The sequence below is a fragment of the Ranitomeya variabilis genome, chromosome 5 (assembly GCF_051348905.1).
Source record: "Ranitomeya variabilis isolate aRanVar5 chromosome 5, aRanVar5.hap1, whole genome shotgun sequence".
In the NCBI taxonomy this organism is placed as follows: domain Eukaryota; kingdom Metazoa; phylum Chordata; class Amphibia; order Anura; family Dendrobatidae; genus Ranitomeya; species Ranitomeya variabilis.
In genome coordinates this window covers 474,283,125-474,300,716 of record NC_135236.1, presented here as the reverse complement: position 1 = coordinate 474,300,716, position 17,592 = coordinate 474,283,125, and the positions used below count along the sequence as shown (strand labels likewise).

At 41.5% G+C, this 17,592-nt stretch overlaps 1 protein-coding gene across 1 annotated transcript in view; it reads left to right on the top strand.

The window, feature by feature from the left end:
* PTPRQ (protein tyrosine phosphatase receptor type Q) overlaps positions 1-17,592 on the top strand; it is a 677,639-nt gene that overhangs the window by 580,617 nt on the left and 79,430 nt on the right. Inside the window, exons 37-40 of the mRNA XM_077265498.1 lie at positions 2,321-2,387; positions 5,728-5,886; positions 14,067-14,289; positions 17,372-17,445. Coding sequence (XP_077121613.1) covers positions 2,321-2,387; positions 5,728-5,886; positions 14,067-14,289; positions 17,372-17,445 — 523 coding nt within the window. The remainder of the gene's footprint in view (positions 1-2,320; positions 2,388-5,727; positions 5,887-14,066; positions 14,290-17,371; positions 17,446-17,592) is intronic.

Sequence of the window (17,592 nt, the reverse complement as noted above, 5' to 3'; positions counted from 1 at the left end):
ACAGACTGTCCTTCATGTTATTCTCGTTCTAGTATATGTATGTAGTTTATTTATGAATGCTGATTGGTCGCGCCCAACCGGCCTCGACCAATCAGCGACGTGGGATTTCGGTTACAGACAGACAGACCCATAGACAATTATATATAGATAAGCCCCCTACATATAACAAACTTGCAAACGTTTGTGCCTTTCATGTGATGCTAAAGGGTGTTTGGCATTGTTTAACCAAATAAATGAATAATTAAAAAAAAACTATGTGTGGTCCCTACCATTTTTGATAATCATCAGTAAAGGTAAAGCAGACTGTTAGGTGTCGAGTTCCTGCCGCTGCACAGGGGGAATCTCGAACCATGCCTACTGTGGTCTCCCATTCTCCTCCTGCCACAGTGGAACCTGCTCAGCAGAGACGTAGATACCAGTGTCTGGCTCAAGCTGATACTGTGCACTTGGTTACTGCTGCCTTTCCAGGCTCTGCCTTTGTAGCCAGCACTGATCAGCAGCGAGCAGGCATTTCTGGGACTAAGTCCAGCTTTTCCCATACTGAGCATGCCCACGGGACGACCTCCCATTGGAGGTCGGGGGTCACATGCTCAGGTCCTGTTGCGGCTCCTATAGGACCATCTGGAAGGTCCTGGAGCGCTACTTCTATAAAAGGTTTACATGAGCTAGTATAAACTTGATAACGTGCGTGTGTAGATGGATGTATGTCGATGGATGAAAGCTCCTTAATCATTCCTATTCCTTGTGTTGATGACTGCTTGCGAATGGTGGAAGCTACCTAGCGCCCGACAGTGCAACCTGCACACTTACCACATGTTGCAGCGTCTAATCACAGTTCCCCCTTACAGTATACGGCACAGTGCTCAATCAGTGCGTTTTCCTGACAGCTGGTCAGTATAGGGTGGGAACTCCCGCTTGGACTCAGCATCTGACCCAGGGCATCCTCAGGTGCGGGCTCAAAAGCCACTGAGGGTCAGAGTGAGTCCAATCACCAGTTTAGTGGGTGTGAGTGATTCATAGGGATCCCACTAGTGTCTTTCAGCTGCACCCTGTGACTGTTAACAGAGCGCAGCGTATTTATGGCGACTCTGTGAAGCAACAGAGTTTGCGTGAGGTGAGGTCTAACCCATGTGTGAGCAAGCGTCCATCCGCCATTACTCAGCAGCAGGTGTCATCTCTGCATGGTAGACCCCAGACTGCGAACGCACATCATATTCTATAATATTATTTGGTGCGTTCCGCCAGTCCTAACACAGACAGCTTCAGGTGATATATAATCAGGCTGAGAAGGTCTATGGTTTTTGGGCCCTTTCCTGCCTAAAAATATCAGCATGCAGCCGTCCCAGAAGTGGTGCATCACATTAGATGCCACAATTCTGGTGCTTTGACTTTAATTTTACCAATTGTCTTGGTATGGTGGTAATTGGGGTAATGGGGCTTGGGGTTAATGTCAGCTGTGATTTGACAAAAATAACAGCTACCATGAAGCCCTGGGGTTAGCAATGGAGAGGTGTCTATCAGACACCCTCATTAGTAAGCCAGCAATACAAAAAAACACACAGCAAAAAATACTTTGTTTGAATAAACATTGCCCTACACTTTCACTTGTTCTCCAATTTATGAAAAAAAAATTTCAGGTCTATGGTAGTACACAAATGGAAACCTGAAAAACATAAAACGAGAGAAACAAAAACAAGATGCTCTCCCTCATTCAACAATTTATTAGAAAATAAGAGTCGCACACAGGTACAACGTAGTCCAGTGCTTCACTCGACAGTCCAGAACTATCTGCTTTACCTTTACTGGTTTCATAAATTAAGGGGGACTCCATGTCTAGATACCTACAGTATCAGTCAATGTCTTCTGTTCTGCAGCTTTCTCTCCTGCTGCAGACTGCAGCTCACTATTTTTAAGTAACAGCACTGTTGCACGCTGATAGGTTTTTATGTTACCGCTCCTAGACAAATAGAGTGAGCAGTTGGTATACGCATCGCCAGCACACGTGTCTTATATGCACTGTGCTAGTAGATGTTAGTGCCTGGGCCGACCAGAGAAACTTCCAGTACTCCACTAGGCCTGTACGACCCTTCTTGTAAATAATGCACACAGCTATTCATTCCTTCTATATGTCTATAGTTCTGTAACCCTCATTTTATAAAAAATATCCTTTTCATAGATGCTAAAATGTAAAGATCTTTTGATGTGTTGTCTGCTGCAATGCGAATTAGAAAGATTAAGGTCCACACACTTGCCATTTATAGCTTGTGACATCATTTCACAATTTCATGCATTACTGTAAATAAATTCATTTTCTTTGTAGATTTATGCTGTGAATAGTGCTGGTGCTGGACCAAAAATTCAGATGAGAATTACGACTGATGTAAAAGGTAAGACTGAAAATTTATTTTTGAAGAGGCAATCCTGCTTTGTTTCCTTGATGTGAATGTGGGCGGTGATGTTGCGTCTATAGATATCTGCCAGCCTGTACGCACAAGCTTCATGTATCATGTACATGTTCTATTCATTAGAATATTCAACAGAAAATGTGCTGCTGGCAAAAATAAGCCTGCTGATATCTGTAGATGTAAAGTCACTGCACACACTGATCTACCCGACATTAAAATAATTCCTATGTTAAAGAAATATGCTTATTTACATCCATGTACCATTTGCATCATTCATTTCATGTAAAATGGTGACATTAACATTATAAAGGCTTTCTACGTTCCTAGGACCCCCACTGATCTGCAGGATCCGCAGGAACAGAAGTGTTTGCTGGGTCAATGGCCTTATAGAAGTGACTGCTAATGTTACTCAAGTCAATATAGGCAATGGAAGCTTCTTTATGTTCTCATGCTGTATATCTACTTGTTTATATCTATCTGAACAGCTATTTGCTCCCTACGCTCTCATGTATATGAGTGTGTTCATCTCAGCCTATAGTACTTTGTACAATATGTTATCATATCACAAACTTAGTGGGTTTGTCTACTACTCAAAAAACTCCTTCTGAAATGCCACAGTCCCCCTCGTATAATAAAAACCTCCGGTGCTGGCAATGTCAGTTCCTGGTCTCACTTGACATTATACCAAGTGAGCCATTCACCCAATCAGCGGCTGCTCCATTCTCAATTCCTTTGGTTGAAAATAATACCTGAATAAGTAGAAGCTGCTGCTGCTCTTTGACTTCCTGTGAATGTCAGTTGCATCCAAAGGAAGTGATAGGGAAGTGGTCGTTGATGGGCTGCAGGGCTCACCTGGTATAACATCACCCCGGTCCCAGGAGACCAGGCACTGATGAAGCGGAAACAACCTTGTGTATAGGTTGCTTTTTATTTTACATGGGGGAACCATGACAATTGAGAAGGGATTGTGTGAGTAGTGGATGATCCTTTTAATCAGACTTCAAGTTTCATTCATCAAGTTTTTGACTACAGGCACTAAGATCAAGGCTTGTAGGGAGAATCTGGGGCTAATACACTTCATTCAATGGATCATGCTGTGATTTTCTTACTACTTGGCATAAATAAAGCTCTATCTACCACCATATTTTTAAATAGCTGAACGCATGTCCATATTCAAATGCATTGATACTAGTGATGAGCGAGTATACTTGTTGCTCGGGTTTTCCTGTGCACGCTCGGGTGGTCTCCGATTATTTGTTAGTGTTCGGAGATTTAGTTTTCATCCCGGCAGCTGAATGATTTACAGCTACTAGCCAGCTTGAATACATGTGGGAATTCCCTAGCAACCAGGCAACCCCCACATGTACTCAGGCTGGCTAGTAGCTGTAAATCATTCAGCTGCAGTGATGAAAACTAAATCTCCGAGCACTAACAAATACTCGGAGACCACCCGAGCGTGCTCGGGAAAATCCGAGCAACAAGTATACTCGCTCATCACTAGTGTTGAGCGATACCGTCCGATACTTGAAAGTATCGGTATCGGAAAGTATCGGCCGATACCGGCAAAGTATCGGATCCAATCCGATACCGATACCCGATACCAATACAAGTCAATGGGACTCATGTATCGGACGGTATTCCTGATGGTTCCCAGGGTCTGAAGGAGAGGAAACTCTCCTTCAGGCCCTGGGAACCATATTAATGTGTAAAATAAAGAATTAAAATAAAAAATATTGCTATACTCACCTCTCCGACGCAGCCTGGACTTCAGCGAGGGAACCGGCAGCGTTGTTAGCTTAAAATTCGCGCTTTAACTTCCTTACATGAAGTCCCGGCTTGTGATTGGTCGCGCGCCGCCCATGTGGCCGCGACGCGACCAATCACAGCAAGCCGTGACGTAATTTCAGGTCCTTCAGGATTTTAAAATTACGTTCTGGCGTTGTGATTGGTCGCGTCGCGGTCACATGGGCGACGCGACCAATCACAAGCCGTGACGTCACGGGAGGCAGGAGACACGCGCATTTTAAAATGCGCGTGTGTCCAGCCTCCCGTGACGTCACGGCTTGTGATTGGTCGCGTCGCCCATGTGGCCGCGACGCAACCAATCACAGCAAGCCGTGACGTAATTTCAGGTCCTTCAGGATTTTAAAATTACGTTCCGGCGTTGTGATTGGTCGCGTCGCGGTCACATGGGCGACGCAACCAATCACAAGCCGTGACGTCACGGGAGGCTGGACACGCGCGCATTTTAAAATGCGCGCGTGTCCTGCCTCCCGTGACGTCCCGGCTTGTGATTGGTCGCGTCGCCCATGTGGCCGCGACGCGACCAATCACAGCAAGCCGTGACGTAATTTCACGTCCTTCAGGATTTTAAAATTACGTTCCGGCGTTGTGATTGGTCGCGTCGCGGTCACATGGGCGACGCGACCAATCACAAGCCGTGACGTCACGGGAGGCTGGACACGCGCGCATTTTAAAATGCGCGCGTCTCCTGCCTCCCGTGACATCACGGCTTGTGATTGGTCGCGTCGCCCATGTGACCGCGACGCGACCAATCACAACGCCGGAACGTAATTTTAAAATACTGAATGCCTAGAAGGACCTGAAAATTACGTCACGGCTTGCTGTGATTGGTCGCGTCGCGGCCACATGGGCGGCACGCGACCAATCAGAAGCCGTGACGTCATGGAAGGAAGGAAAAGCGCGCATTTTAAGAAAAGAACGCTGCCGGTTCCCTCGGTGAGGTCCAGGCTGCGTCGGAGAGGTGAGTATAGCAATATTTTTTATTTTAATTCTTTCTTTTACACATTAATGTTGTTTCGATACTGATACCCGATACCACAAAAGTATCGGATCTCGGTATCGGAATTTCAATACCCGCAAGCATCGGCCGATACCCGATACTTGCGGTATCGGAATGCTCAACACTACTCATCACTAATTAATACCTTACTGGATTCTATTAAATATCCAAACTACAGCAGTTTTTGGCTTCTCAACTGAAACATAGTTTCTCGACCCCATTCTCCAAAGACCACCAAGTCAGGTATGTAGCACTGAGAATAAAGTTGTTGTCAATTTTTCAGGCATTGCTCTTTGGGTTTTCCCTATGAGATATCCAAAAACCACATAGAAAAATAGTTACCAATAAATGTCTTCAAGAAATATCACTATATTAATTCTTCACTACACTTTGTTAATCTTGATAATGCATCTTACTTATTGTAATTTTGTTATGTTGCTTTTCTAATCACTTGGACTTTTACATATTGAAATATTATATGAATGTTTTCTTTTTGCATTTTTTGTTTCCTTTGTACAGAACCACCTCGTCCTGTAATGAAACCGGTGCCTATTTATGATTCAAGCGGGAGTGTTATGGCTACCTCGACCACAATTACCATTAAAATGCCAGTATGCTACTTCAGTGATGTCAACGGGCCAATTAAAAAAATTCAGATTCTTGTTTCAGAAATCGGAGGTACGGAAGTATTCTTCAACAAACTCATTGTTTTCAAAATATATTTCATGCGGACAAAATCCTGACATTGATTATGTTTCTGCCGTAAAAAGAAAGTTTTGTGCTTGCAATTTTTGCAGAGTGTTTTCCTTTCTTTGCTTTATAGAAATTTGGCAGATGTTGGATATTTGGAGCTCATGTGCTCCAGATGTCACCAGCTGCTAGCTCACAATGGCAGATGTAAATAATCAAATGCTGCAGTGTGAAATATACAGAGTGCCAATACTAAAACTGCTATGCCAAACACATAAAATTCCAAAATGTGGCTAAAATGTTTTCAAAGGCATTTTCAGTCTGCACGTGCATCTACTTATCTGCCATGCACTGATACAGGTGTACGCCTTTATTATGCTTTTCTAGTGAATCGGTGTAGACTTTGTAGTGTATTGGATATCAATAGAATGGGCATGTAGTAGAAACGATTCTTTAGTTAATGTGTACTGTGCTTTTCAGTGAAACTACAAGCTATGTTGTCTTTTCATTGTACATCGATATCTCTACCCTCATTGACAGTTTAGTAACACATCTCAGTGCAAAGTCTATTCATACATGTAAATATATAATGTAAAACCTAAAGAATTATTATTTATTGAGCAATTGTAAAAAAAAGTTGTATTGGTTATTAAAGCACTTCAATATTTCACTCTTTTAACTGCTGGAGTTTGATGCATTGCATCGTTTCCATTTAACTCATGTGGCATCCATTGTTTTCTGTAGAGCTCTGAGAGTGGGATCAACTTCACACCCCCTTATTAAGCACATTAAAATTAGAAACTTTTCAAAATTCTGTTACAGCTGGAATCACACATGCAGTTTTAAGCAGTTTTTAACATTTTTCTGTCTCGCTATTCTTACCACATTTTTGGATTCAGTCCTGGTTTTGGTCATAAAGCTACGTAACAACTATAAAAAATGGTCGCAAAAAATTAATGTGTCATCCCAGATTAAGGGTCCTTAGCCCTTTTTCAACAAAGGGTGTAAACTAAACGTATGTTCTATGTTATATGCCTAGCCCTGAATACTCCCATCAGCCGTTTCTGCTCTCGCTGTTATTAGCGGCAGCAGGCGCAGGCTGATGGGAGCAGTTGTCCCATCAGCCAAAGCCAGTGATCAGAGGTAAAATTTTACCTCCAATCACAGCTGCAGGCTCACGCTGTCATTTGACTGAGTAGGAACCGCGGCTGTCTGACTGACAGTAATGATTTTACTGCTGATCAGAAACAGTGTTTGCCGCACTGTCATGCATATGATAGCGTGGCAAACACTGGATGTTCGGGCCCCCCATTCAAGTGAATGGGATCCAGGTTCGGTCCGCATACTGTTCTGGTACCCGAATCCGAACTTTCTTTAACTGTTCGGCCAAATCATCCAGACCCGAACATCCAGGGGTCCGTCCATCTCCAGTGGACAGTACTCGGGCCATCAATGATCACTGATTCCCAGTGGAGCACAGTTTGTACAGCAGAGTCATTTTCAATCTTCAGAGTCACTAGTAAAGTATTTTTCTCTTGTAGAATGTAAGCTCTTATAGTCAGCAGGGTCCTCTCTCTCTCGCTCTCGCTCTTATTGAGTGTAAGCTCTTATCGTCAGTGGTGTCCTTTCTCTCACTTTTCTGTAAAGCAGTGTTCCCCAACAGCCACCAACAGGTCATGTTTTAAGGATTCCCTTAGTAGTCAAGGTAATAATTGCATCACCTGGGCAATACTAAGGAAATCCTGAAAACATGACCTGTTGGTGGCTCTTGAAGATCGGAGTTGGGGAACACTGCTGTAGAGTTTAACCTCTTATGGTCAGCAAGATTCTCTCTCTCCTCTCCCCCGTATGTATTTTCCTTGTAGTTACAAGTTTTACAGTATTGAGATTTGCACAAATTTATTTGTCGTGAATCAAATTTTAGGCAAAAATTAGGCTAAGGTGGTGAATTCCAGTTTGGAAAGATCCTCTCATCTCTAATACTCATAGGAAAAGAACATATTAGAGGATCGTTTCACACCTGAATTATCCATCACTGCTGTATTTCTTTATTTCCACTGTTTTTCAGTCTCGCTAGTCCTGACAAAAGCTGCAAATGGCAAATTTCCTTTACTTCTTTATAGCACTGTGGTGCATGAGATTCAGTATTACCAAAATTCCTTATAGATGCTGGCAATTTTCTGCTTCACAATCATTTTGTAATTACCTCTAATGTCCCACTGATGACCTGGTATTTCTTATCATAATTACTATCAAATTTGCAGACACATTGAATGCTAGGAACCTTGACCTTTCTAGTGCCAAGTTGATTGAAACACTATTTGTTTTAATCCAAGTCTTGAGAGATTGGATTAGGTTTCTTTCCAGTTCTGCAATTTGGTTTTATTTGCTTGCCAAATGATTCTCTCTGTTCTCAAACCCCCTGACCCCGTGTCCCTAGATGCTGCAGAACTGACACTGTTTTAAAGAAGTTTCATTTTTTAATATTTGAATATCCTCTTTCCAGATACAATGTGAACAGTGGATATGTTAATTTTGATTATTTTTTTCATTACATTTCTGATTTTTTTTCGGCACTTCAATAAAAAGAACTATGCAAGTTTCAAAAAAATAAGCCATCATATGGCTGTGTAAACAGAAAAATAGAAAACTTATGAGCCTTGAAAAATTAGAAAGAAAAAGAACTAAAGTGCAATAACTAAAGTAGTTATTCCATTAAAGGGAATCTTTCACCAGGTTTTGTCTTCTAATCTTAGAGTAGCATAATATAGAGTCAGAGACTCTGATTCCAGAGATGTGTCACTTACTGGGCTGCTTACTGTAATTTTGTTTTGAGATTATCATTAGAGGACTAGTAATTGTGTTGCCTGGTAGTCTGCCATATTCACGAGCGCTATGTAACCACTCCCACCACTGATTGGCAGCTTTCTGCCTATGCACATTGTACATAGTAAGCTGCCAAACAGTGGTATGGGCGGAGTTATACAGAGCTCAGCGTTCAGAGAACTGATAAATCTGCAGAAGAGAAAACAGAACTGCAGCAAGCAGCTCAGTAAAGTGACATCGCTGGAATCAGGGCCTCTGCCCCTATTTAATGCTACTCTCAGATGTGTAACGAAAAACTGGTGACAGATTCCCTTTTAGAAATTATTTGATACTCTTTTTTTATAATAATGTTGCAGACTGAATAATATATATATAACAGCCACAACCTATCAAACACCTTCACTTCCAATACTGGATTCTTTTTATGTGTCAGAGGGTCTTCTGGGTCCTCTTAGGCACCAAGGCTTAGGTGTGCTCTCCCCTGATTGCAGGACTGTGGCAAATTTCAGATTAAGCTGTCAGGCATGTTAGCAGGATAAAAGCTCTGATCTCATTTTAATGATCACTCGCATAGTAAAGGATGGCATTTTTTTCATGTGATGTTAAAGAGCATCAAACATAGTGTTCATTAACTCAGTATATGTGGACATATCACGTACCAGTGCTTGTGCTAGTTCATGGCACAATCCCCGAGCAATTAAGAAACAGGCATAAAATTGCTAATCTCTATAAACTTAAACTTAACCTTTGTACCACTACCGAGGTATTCAGGTCATGGCTTTGAGACAAACTGTAATTGAGAACCTGAGTCTCTAGAGATTTTTTTTTCCCAAAATGACTATAAACTGGAGAGACAAAGGACATACCTCAAACGTTTGAAGCTAACTTGCTATTTTGCATCATAATTAAATTTCTCCTTTATTTTGTGACACTAAATAGTTAAAATTTTTAAATATTATTTTATTATATAAAATGTATATCTTTCATATAATCAGTGTAAAACCTTTTATTCTCCAAATACTATCTGTATGAATATTTTTTTAAGATAAGACATTTTAATCACACGTTTAAGGCCAAGATTTTTTATGTTCAATATTCTAAATACATTGCATTCTTAGCCATCTATATAAATGCATTAAATACCAGACATCATTTTCATTTTTTTTCACTAAAAATTGGTAATACACTTGAAAATAAGGTCCCTGATGCTTGACCTGTTACACCGGCGGTAGCCTCTATGACGTTACCGCTCGTCACTGAAGGTGCGTCCTAAGCTCAGCCCAGTGTGTCCCGGATTCAAGGCTTAGGCTGCTTTCACACTAGTGTCGGCATGGGGCCGTCGCTATGCATCGGCCCGACGTGCCGACGCGCGTTGTGAAAATAATGCCCGACGTGGGCAGCGGAAGCAGTCTTACGACACTTCCGCTGCTCCATTGTAAGGTCCGGGGAGGAGGGGGCGGAGTTTCGGCCGCGCATGCGCTGTCAAAAATGGCGAACACGACGCGCAAAAAAACATTACATGTAATGTTTTTTTGTGCCAACGGTCCGCCACAACACAACCGTCGCACGATGGTTGCGACGTGTGGCGATACGTCGCAATGTGTCGGTAATGTTAGTCTATGGGGAAAAAACACATCCTGCAGACAACTTTGCAGGATGCGTTTTTTCTCCTAAACGACGCATTGCGACAAATTGCAAACAACGCTAGTGACGGCCTTAGCCGTCACATCATCCCACTGCTCAGCCATGAAATCCAAAAGTAGCAGAGCTGGACTTCTTCATGGGACAAATGGATTGTCGTCAGGCAGGTGTGGAATATGGCTTGTTATTATTTTAATTTTTTTCCCAGATTAATTTCTTTTCCAGATTGGTAACATCAGCTCCCAGCTCTGCTGGTTATTAGAATTACGCATTGCCCACACCACTTCTTTTATTTAATTATTTATTTTACACATGATGTACACAGCGGGTGCTGAATACAACGTCCATCATTGTCGCCTCTGATCACGCTCATCTCAGGGACACCAAGGGACAGTGATCCAAGCTATCTTCAGCACCCGGCACCTGGGAGCAACACGAACTGTAGCGCTTTTTCTCAGGTGTCACACTGATGATATACGGATGTGCGCAGAAATGAATGGGTCTATGTGCGTAAGTGTCTCTGGTACGTATGAAAACTGTCATCACACATACCGGAGACATGGAAGTGTGAAGGAGGCCTAAGGAGAACAGTTAGGCCAGTGTCACACTTGCAACTGCAAAGCGAGAAACTTGCATCAATACCCGACACTGCCGCCGACACTCGAGACCGGAGTGTGCGGCTCCATGTATTTCTATGCAGCTGAACGCTCCAGTCCGAACCGCCGGCGGCAGTGCTGGGTATTGAGGCAAGAGACTTGCGCGAGTTTCTTGCATTGCAGTTGCAAGTGTGACCCCGGCCTTAGCCTTGTTATATGCAGGGTTAGCCAGATGATCTAATCAGAACCTAGGATTTAACCCTAGCCTCCCTCTCTTTGCTACAGAATAAAAACAATATTGTCAAACGGTATCCTACCTGCTTATTGATAACTTCTAAATGGAAATTCAGCCGAACAATTTGCAAGAACAACAAAAAAATCTTGATATATTATTATATCACGAAACATATTATATTCTAAATTTCTGACTGTGCAGCCACTTTTTGGAAAGGAGCATCTTATCATTCATCAGTAATTTACAATTATTACCTATCCTTGGGATAGACCATTATTATGTGATTAGTAGTTTTGCAATCCCTAGGGCCCTTACCCAACAGCAGAAGGATGAGGCCAAGCTGCAGTACAGATGTACAGATGGTTTCCTGCATCCGGAAAAAAACATTACTGGGCTTGTCCAGGCTTGGGATGAACATATGCAGTCACTCTATGAGACTTTTGCAGCACGTACACCACACGCTGTCAGCATTCTCCAGTTTTACCTGCGTGAGCTGATGGTCACATTACCGCATGTATTCCATTCGCATACTTATAGCCACTAGATTTGCTTGGCCTCACTTAATCCACTTGTATTGAGTGAGGTGAGCACATCTAGTCAGTAAGTGATCGCATTTATGCAAATTGCATAATAGCATTCACCTGATCACTCGCTATATCCAGCAATACTGGAGAATTCCGACAGTGTAAGGTGGGCATGCTGTAAGGATTCAGAAGTCTGCACTTACAGAATCACTGAAGAATTTTACCCAAATCTGGACAACCCCAATATAATTTGTGTTTCTTTTTAAGTCACTTTTCTTTTCAGACTTGTGGTCTTTGCAGATGTTTCTTGCGTCAAAGACATTACAATGGTGCATGGGATTCATGAATTTTGTGAAAAGCCCAAAATTGCCATTTTTTTAAACTTTAACTGGTTTTGTGACTTTATAGCAGAAAAGTTACAGGTTCCGCAAAATGTCCCAAAAAATGATCCAAAATAACTGATGAACAAACTGTAAAATCACTCCCGGTGGGGACTGGAATATGGTTGCACCAAATTTTGTGACTTTTTAAAAAAGTCTTATATCATAAATTTGTCTAATACATCTGTAAAAGCCACATTGATGTAAATTAATTTATCAAAAAGTTACTGTTAGTGATGCATGAACATGTGATGTTTGGATTCTGAGGGTTCAGCCAAACGTTTAGAAAAGTTCAGTTTATGTGGGCTCTAATCAGCGGTATCAGGTCAAAAAGCTGTGGGCCCCATGCTATCTGATGAATAAAAATGTTATTGTCAGTCTCTTATGTTCTTGGTAACCATTGCAGGCAAAACCAACAGCTGTGGGATGCAACCCCCAGCTGTCAGCTTTATCAAGAATAGAGGGGTCCCACACAAGATTTTTAAATTATTTTAAAAAACTAGTTCAAAAAAAGGTGTGGGGTACCCCCTGTTTTTGACAACCAGCCAAGCTAAAGCAGACAGCTGGTGCAGGTATTCTCAGACTGATAATGGCCCATGGATTTTGCCCCCCCCCCCCCCAGCCTAAAAATAGCAGCCCGCAGCCACCCCAGAAACTGTGCATCTGATTTTCCCAGCTCTTCCCACTTGTCCTGATGCAGTCACAAGTGGGATAATAGAATTGGAGTTGATGTCAGCTTGTAAAGAAGACACAGCCAGAATAAAGTCATTTAATTGAACTAAAGACACTGACTCCTTTATTTGAAATAAAAGAAAAAAAAAACAATGTTATACTCACCTTTACTCACCATTGATGCCATTTCACCTGTAAAAGACAGAAAACGATAAACCACCATATTCCTCATCCGTCTGACATGAAGATAATCCTCCGATGCTCATGTCACCTATAAAATGTAAAAATAATAAACAACTATAAAATAATAAACAACTATGTTCCTCACCTCTCCGAAGAGAAGATAATCCCTATTTGTCCCACGAAGATCCGGATGATTTGACTGCTCTCCATGCCAGCCGGGAGCGTTCATATGTATGTGGCAGTTAGCCCTAGAAAGAGCTGTTTGCAAAAAAAACAGGTGTGTCTCCAAAATGCAGAACAGGTGTCAATCTAAAGACATACTGATAGGGAATTTAGATTGTGGGCCCCTTCGGGGACAGCCATGATGATGTCTGTAAAGCGCTGCGGAATATGTTGGCCCTATATAAATAAAGAGATTATTATTATTATTATTAATCTCTCATTTATAGTTTTTCTCTGTTATTTCCACTCCTGGTTTTGCACACAATCACTGATGCAAAAATACTGATCAAATACTGATGTGGGCATAAGCCCTTAGTGTAGAGTTCCCTACAAGGATATATGATTACTTTGAAATCAGTTTCTATCCTGCAAGACTCCCCTTTAATATTCTCTGCTATTATTCCCTTTTTTCTTAATTTATTACCATAGTCAGCACATCCTAATTCCTAGGAAGAATTGGGTAACTATACAATGTAAAGTAATAAACATGAGAAATAAGGAAACTGCATTGCCTCAGCAAATATTATAAAGAGTACGAGTAACTCATGAAGGTGAAAAAAAATAAGAAAATTAATACCAATAAAATGTGGTATTAGAAATATTGAACACGTGTGTTCTCTTTATTGGAATCTTTCTTATTCATTTTGTTTCTAGAATATTGGATATATCGTAAGAGTTTTATCATTTGGCATTCGGCCCATAAAAGAGCACAAGGACCACCAAAGTGGTTTTCTCACTTAGGAGACAAAGCTGTAAACTGCTTTAACACGTGTCAAATGCGTCCCAGTGTTAGTAACCTAGTTCTGTAAGATATTTAACTATATTCTCTTGGTACATTGGGTTATTTATTTAATGAATTCATTTCGCATTCCTGTGCTATGCATTGCAGCTCAACATGATGGGAATATCACCAAGTGGCACGAAGCTTATTTCCAAAAACCAAGACCATATTTTACAAATGACGGTTTTCCAAATCCATCATGTCCAGATGGAACAAACCGTTTCTCCAGCAAACAGGAAGTATATGTCATCGGGGCTGACAATACTTGCATGCTACAAGACAATAAAGAGAAATTCTGCAATGGACCTCTGAAGCCAAGAAAACAGTACTTGTAAGTTTCTCAGCAAAATATAGTAGCTGTAATTTTCAAAGTTGGTTTTAGGGTATGTGAACACGTTGCGGATTAGGCTTAGGAATTTCTGGTGCGGATTCTGCATCTCTTGGCAGAAAACGCAGGTGCGGATTTGACGCGTTTTTTGTGCGGATTTGCTGTGGATTTGCTGTGGAGTTACTGCGCTTTTTACCCCTGCGGATTTCTATAATGGAATGGGTACAAAAACGCTGCAGATCCGCAAAAAAGAAGTGACACACTACTTCTTTTAATCCGCAGCGTTTCCGCACGGAATTTTCTGCACCATTAGCACAGCATTTTTGTGTTACCATTGCTTTACATTGTACTGTAAATCACTTGCGGATCTGCAGCGTTTCTGCACTGCAAAAAACGTTGCGGATCCGCAGGAAATCCGCAACGTGTGCACATACCCTTAAAATCATTTAACAAGACATATGCCAGCAGTGCTTCTCACCAGCCGCAATACCGCTGTACTGTGCTAGTTCAATATGTATTTACACGTTGCAATCCATTGTCTGAAGAAGGTCTGTGGTGACAGACGGAAGCATCAATGTATGTTTAACTGGGATTGCTTTCTAATAAGAGACTCTATGTTATAATTACAACTTGTAGTGCTGCGTTCCTTTATATTCTATCTTTAGGACAGGTTATGAATATCAGATTGGTGAGGTCCGCCATCTGGCATGCCCAACAATCAGCTGCTAACATCTCTGGCAGCAGCCAAATGTAGACAGTTTACAGAGTGGAACATCTCCCCTCTGCCACAGTGTTTAGTGCCAGTTCCTGGGTACCACAGACTAGCAAATTAATAGAAATAAATCTGCAGTACACAGGAGCGCCACTGAACAGTGAAGAAGCGGTGGTGTTCCACTTTGTCACACTGTTTACTTCCGGTCTCTGCCAAAGCTGCTGGCAGATGATTGATGAGGTTTCGGAAAAAGGGTAGATCATCAATATCAGTATATTGGAAAAACCCTTTAAATGCATTAATTTATGGGACAAGATTAATATCCATTTACTTTGCAAGATTGTTGTGAATGAGATTTTCTAGCTTGGGTATAACTATAATAGGTGCAGGGTCTGCAATCTCACCTGGACCCTGGAGTCTAGGGGCCTCTAAAGGTCTTTTTTACTCATATGAAAACACTATTACTATTAAAGATTTGTGATATTTGGGGCCTTGTTGGAGATTTTGCATTGAGGTCTGCAAACATCAAGTTACACCATTGGTTACTAGGAAAGCTCGTTTCACGATAATGATGCCTTTTAAGCAGGCTGATGATTACCCAATGAGCAAGCAAAATGTTTGTTCCTCAGGTGAAATAATCTTTTGACTTGAATAAAGATTATCATTCTTGGCAGTGTGTCACTCAAGGTAAAGAGGACCTGTGCTGCTGAGAACAATGGCAGTCTATGCACACTGATCCATCTATTACAGATCATTCAGTGCATTTCTGAAGCGGATACTAAGCAAACGTCAAGTGTTGCCAGTGGGGGAAGGGAGCAGTGCCTTGTGTGTGTCGTTTACTGTGCTTGTTAATAAATAAATGAAAAAAATGACATGGGGTCCCCCCCTATTTAAAAGCCAGCCAAAGGAAAGCAAGAATCTTTGAGCTGGTCTTATTATGCTGAGAAAGGACAATATCCATTGATCTTCCCAGCCTATTAATATCGGCAACCAGCTGTTTGCTTTGCCTTTTTTTTAAATTGTGGGGACCCTAAAAAATTAATTGGGTCCCCATATTTTTAATAACCAGCTAAGGCAAAGCAGACAGCTGGGGAGCTTATATTAATAAGCTGGGAAAAGTCATAGATATTAGTGATTTCACTGCCTAATTAGACCACCCCTTAGCCGCCCCAGAAATGGCACATCCATTAGATGCTCCAATTCTGGTGCTTAGCCTCGGTTCTTCCCGATTTCCTTGGTGAGTTGGCAATCGAGGTAGTGGGGTTAATGTCAGCCTATGGGTTACTAATGGAGAGGCGTCAGTCAGACACCCCCATTACTAATGCAGTAGTCGAAAGAAATAAACACACACACAAAATCCCTTTACTTGAAAAAATCACTCCCCGACAATGTCCCTCTTTCATCCATTTGTTAAGATAAAAAAAAAAATCCACACCGGTCTACAGCAATCCAAATGGAGGTCTCACAATGTTCCCTGTCTTCTTCATCCAGTGTATGGAGCCCCGTTCAGAAAACGAAGCTCCATATACTATAGAAGCAGCCGCCGACAGATCTTAAGCTGCCCTCCACGAGACCTGGCCACTGTGAGCTGATGTGTCGCCATTTTCCACTTTGTTTAAAGGTTCCCTGACAAGAAATTGATCACGGGGACCCTATTGATCAGTTGTAATCTGCAGCAAGTGATCATTCTCCATGCATTGCCACCAATAACTGAAGCATTCCACAGTTCTCATTGAAATTAGGATTAGAAGGTTGCTGTGTAATACACAGGTGTGCTAGTAACTTGCTCTAAAGCAAGTTACTGTTCGTCTTTAAACACAATTCATTACATGTCTGTTGTTCCTGAGATACATGCGAGAATACATTGTTATATTAATATCTAGATGAGAAGTGAAAGTTGTTACTGCAATTGCTTTATGGATTTGCTTTAAAGTACTACTCCAGGTTTATTTTATTTAATCACTGGATAAGTATTATTTATGTATTTTCCCTATGTGTATTCAAATATTTACCAGTGGCCATCTTCCTTTGCCTCCGGCTCTGCTCTGGTCCTTCTCCACCATCTTGTGACTGCAGCCATGAGTGTCTGGAAGTGACTGCTAATTGTCCCTATCGCTCTTAATTTAAGTCTCTGAAAGCCTTGTTCTCAGTCTCTTACATTGAGAAGTGACTTCCGCTCCGAACCTCAAACACTGGAGTGATCTGGCCAGTCACAACTCCGGTCATGTGGTGCAGAAGATGGCACCAAGTAGGTATTTTAATAGACCAGGGAACATGCACTACCAATGGTAACCTGGTGGTGAAATAAAGAAAAAACTTTAAATAATGAGTCTTATTCCGTTTTCATACTTTCATATTTTTTTTCACATTCAGGTTTAAATTTCGAGCCACAAATATTCAAGGACAATATACAGATTCAGAATATTCTGAGATCGTAAAAACATTAGGTAAGGTTGTGGTGTATTTTTTTCAGTTAGTGTAAGGTAGTGGTGTATATTTTCAGTTAGATTGCTTTCTTCAAAAAGAACCTAATACAGTCAACTCTGAAAACTGGACCTGACTGTTTTAGATTTTTGCCATTAACAACTTACCCA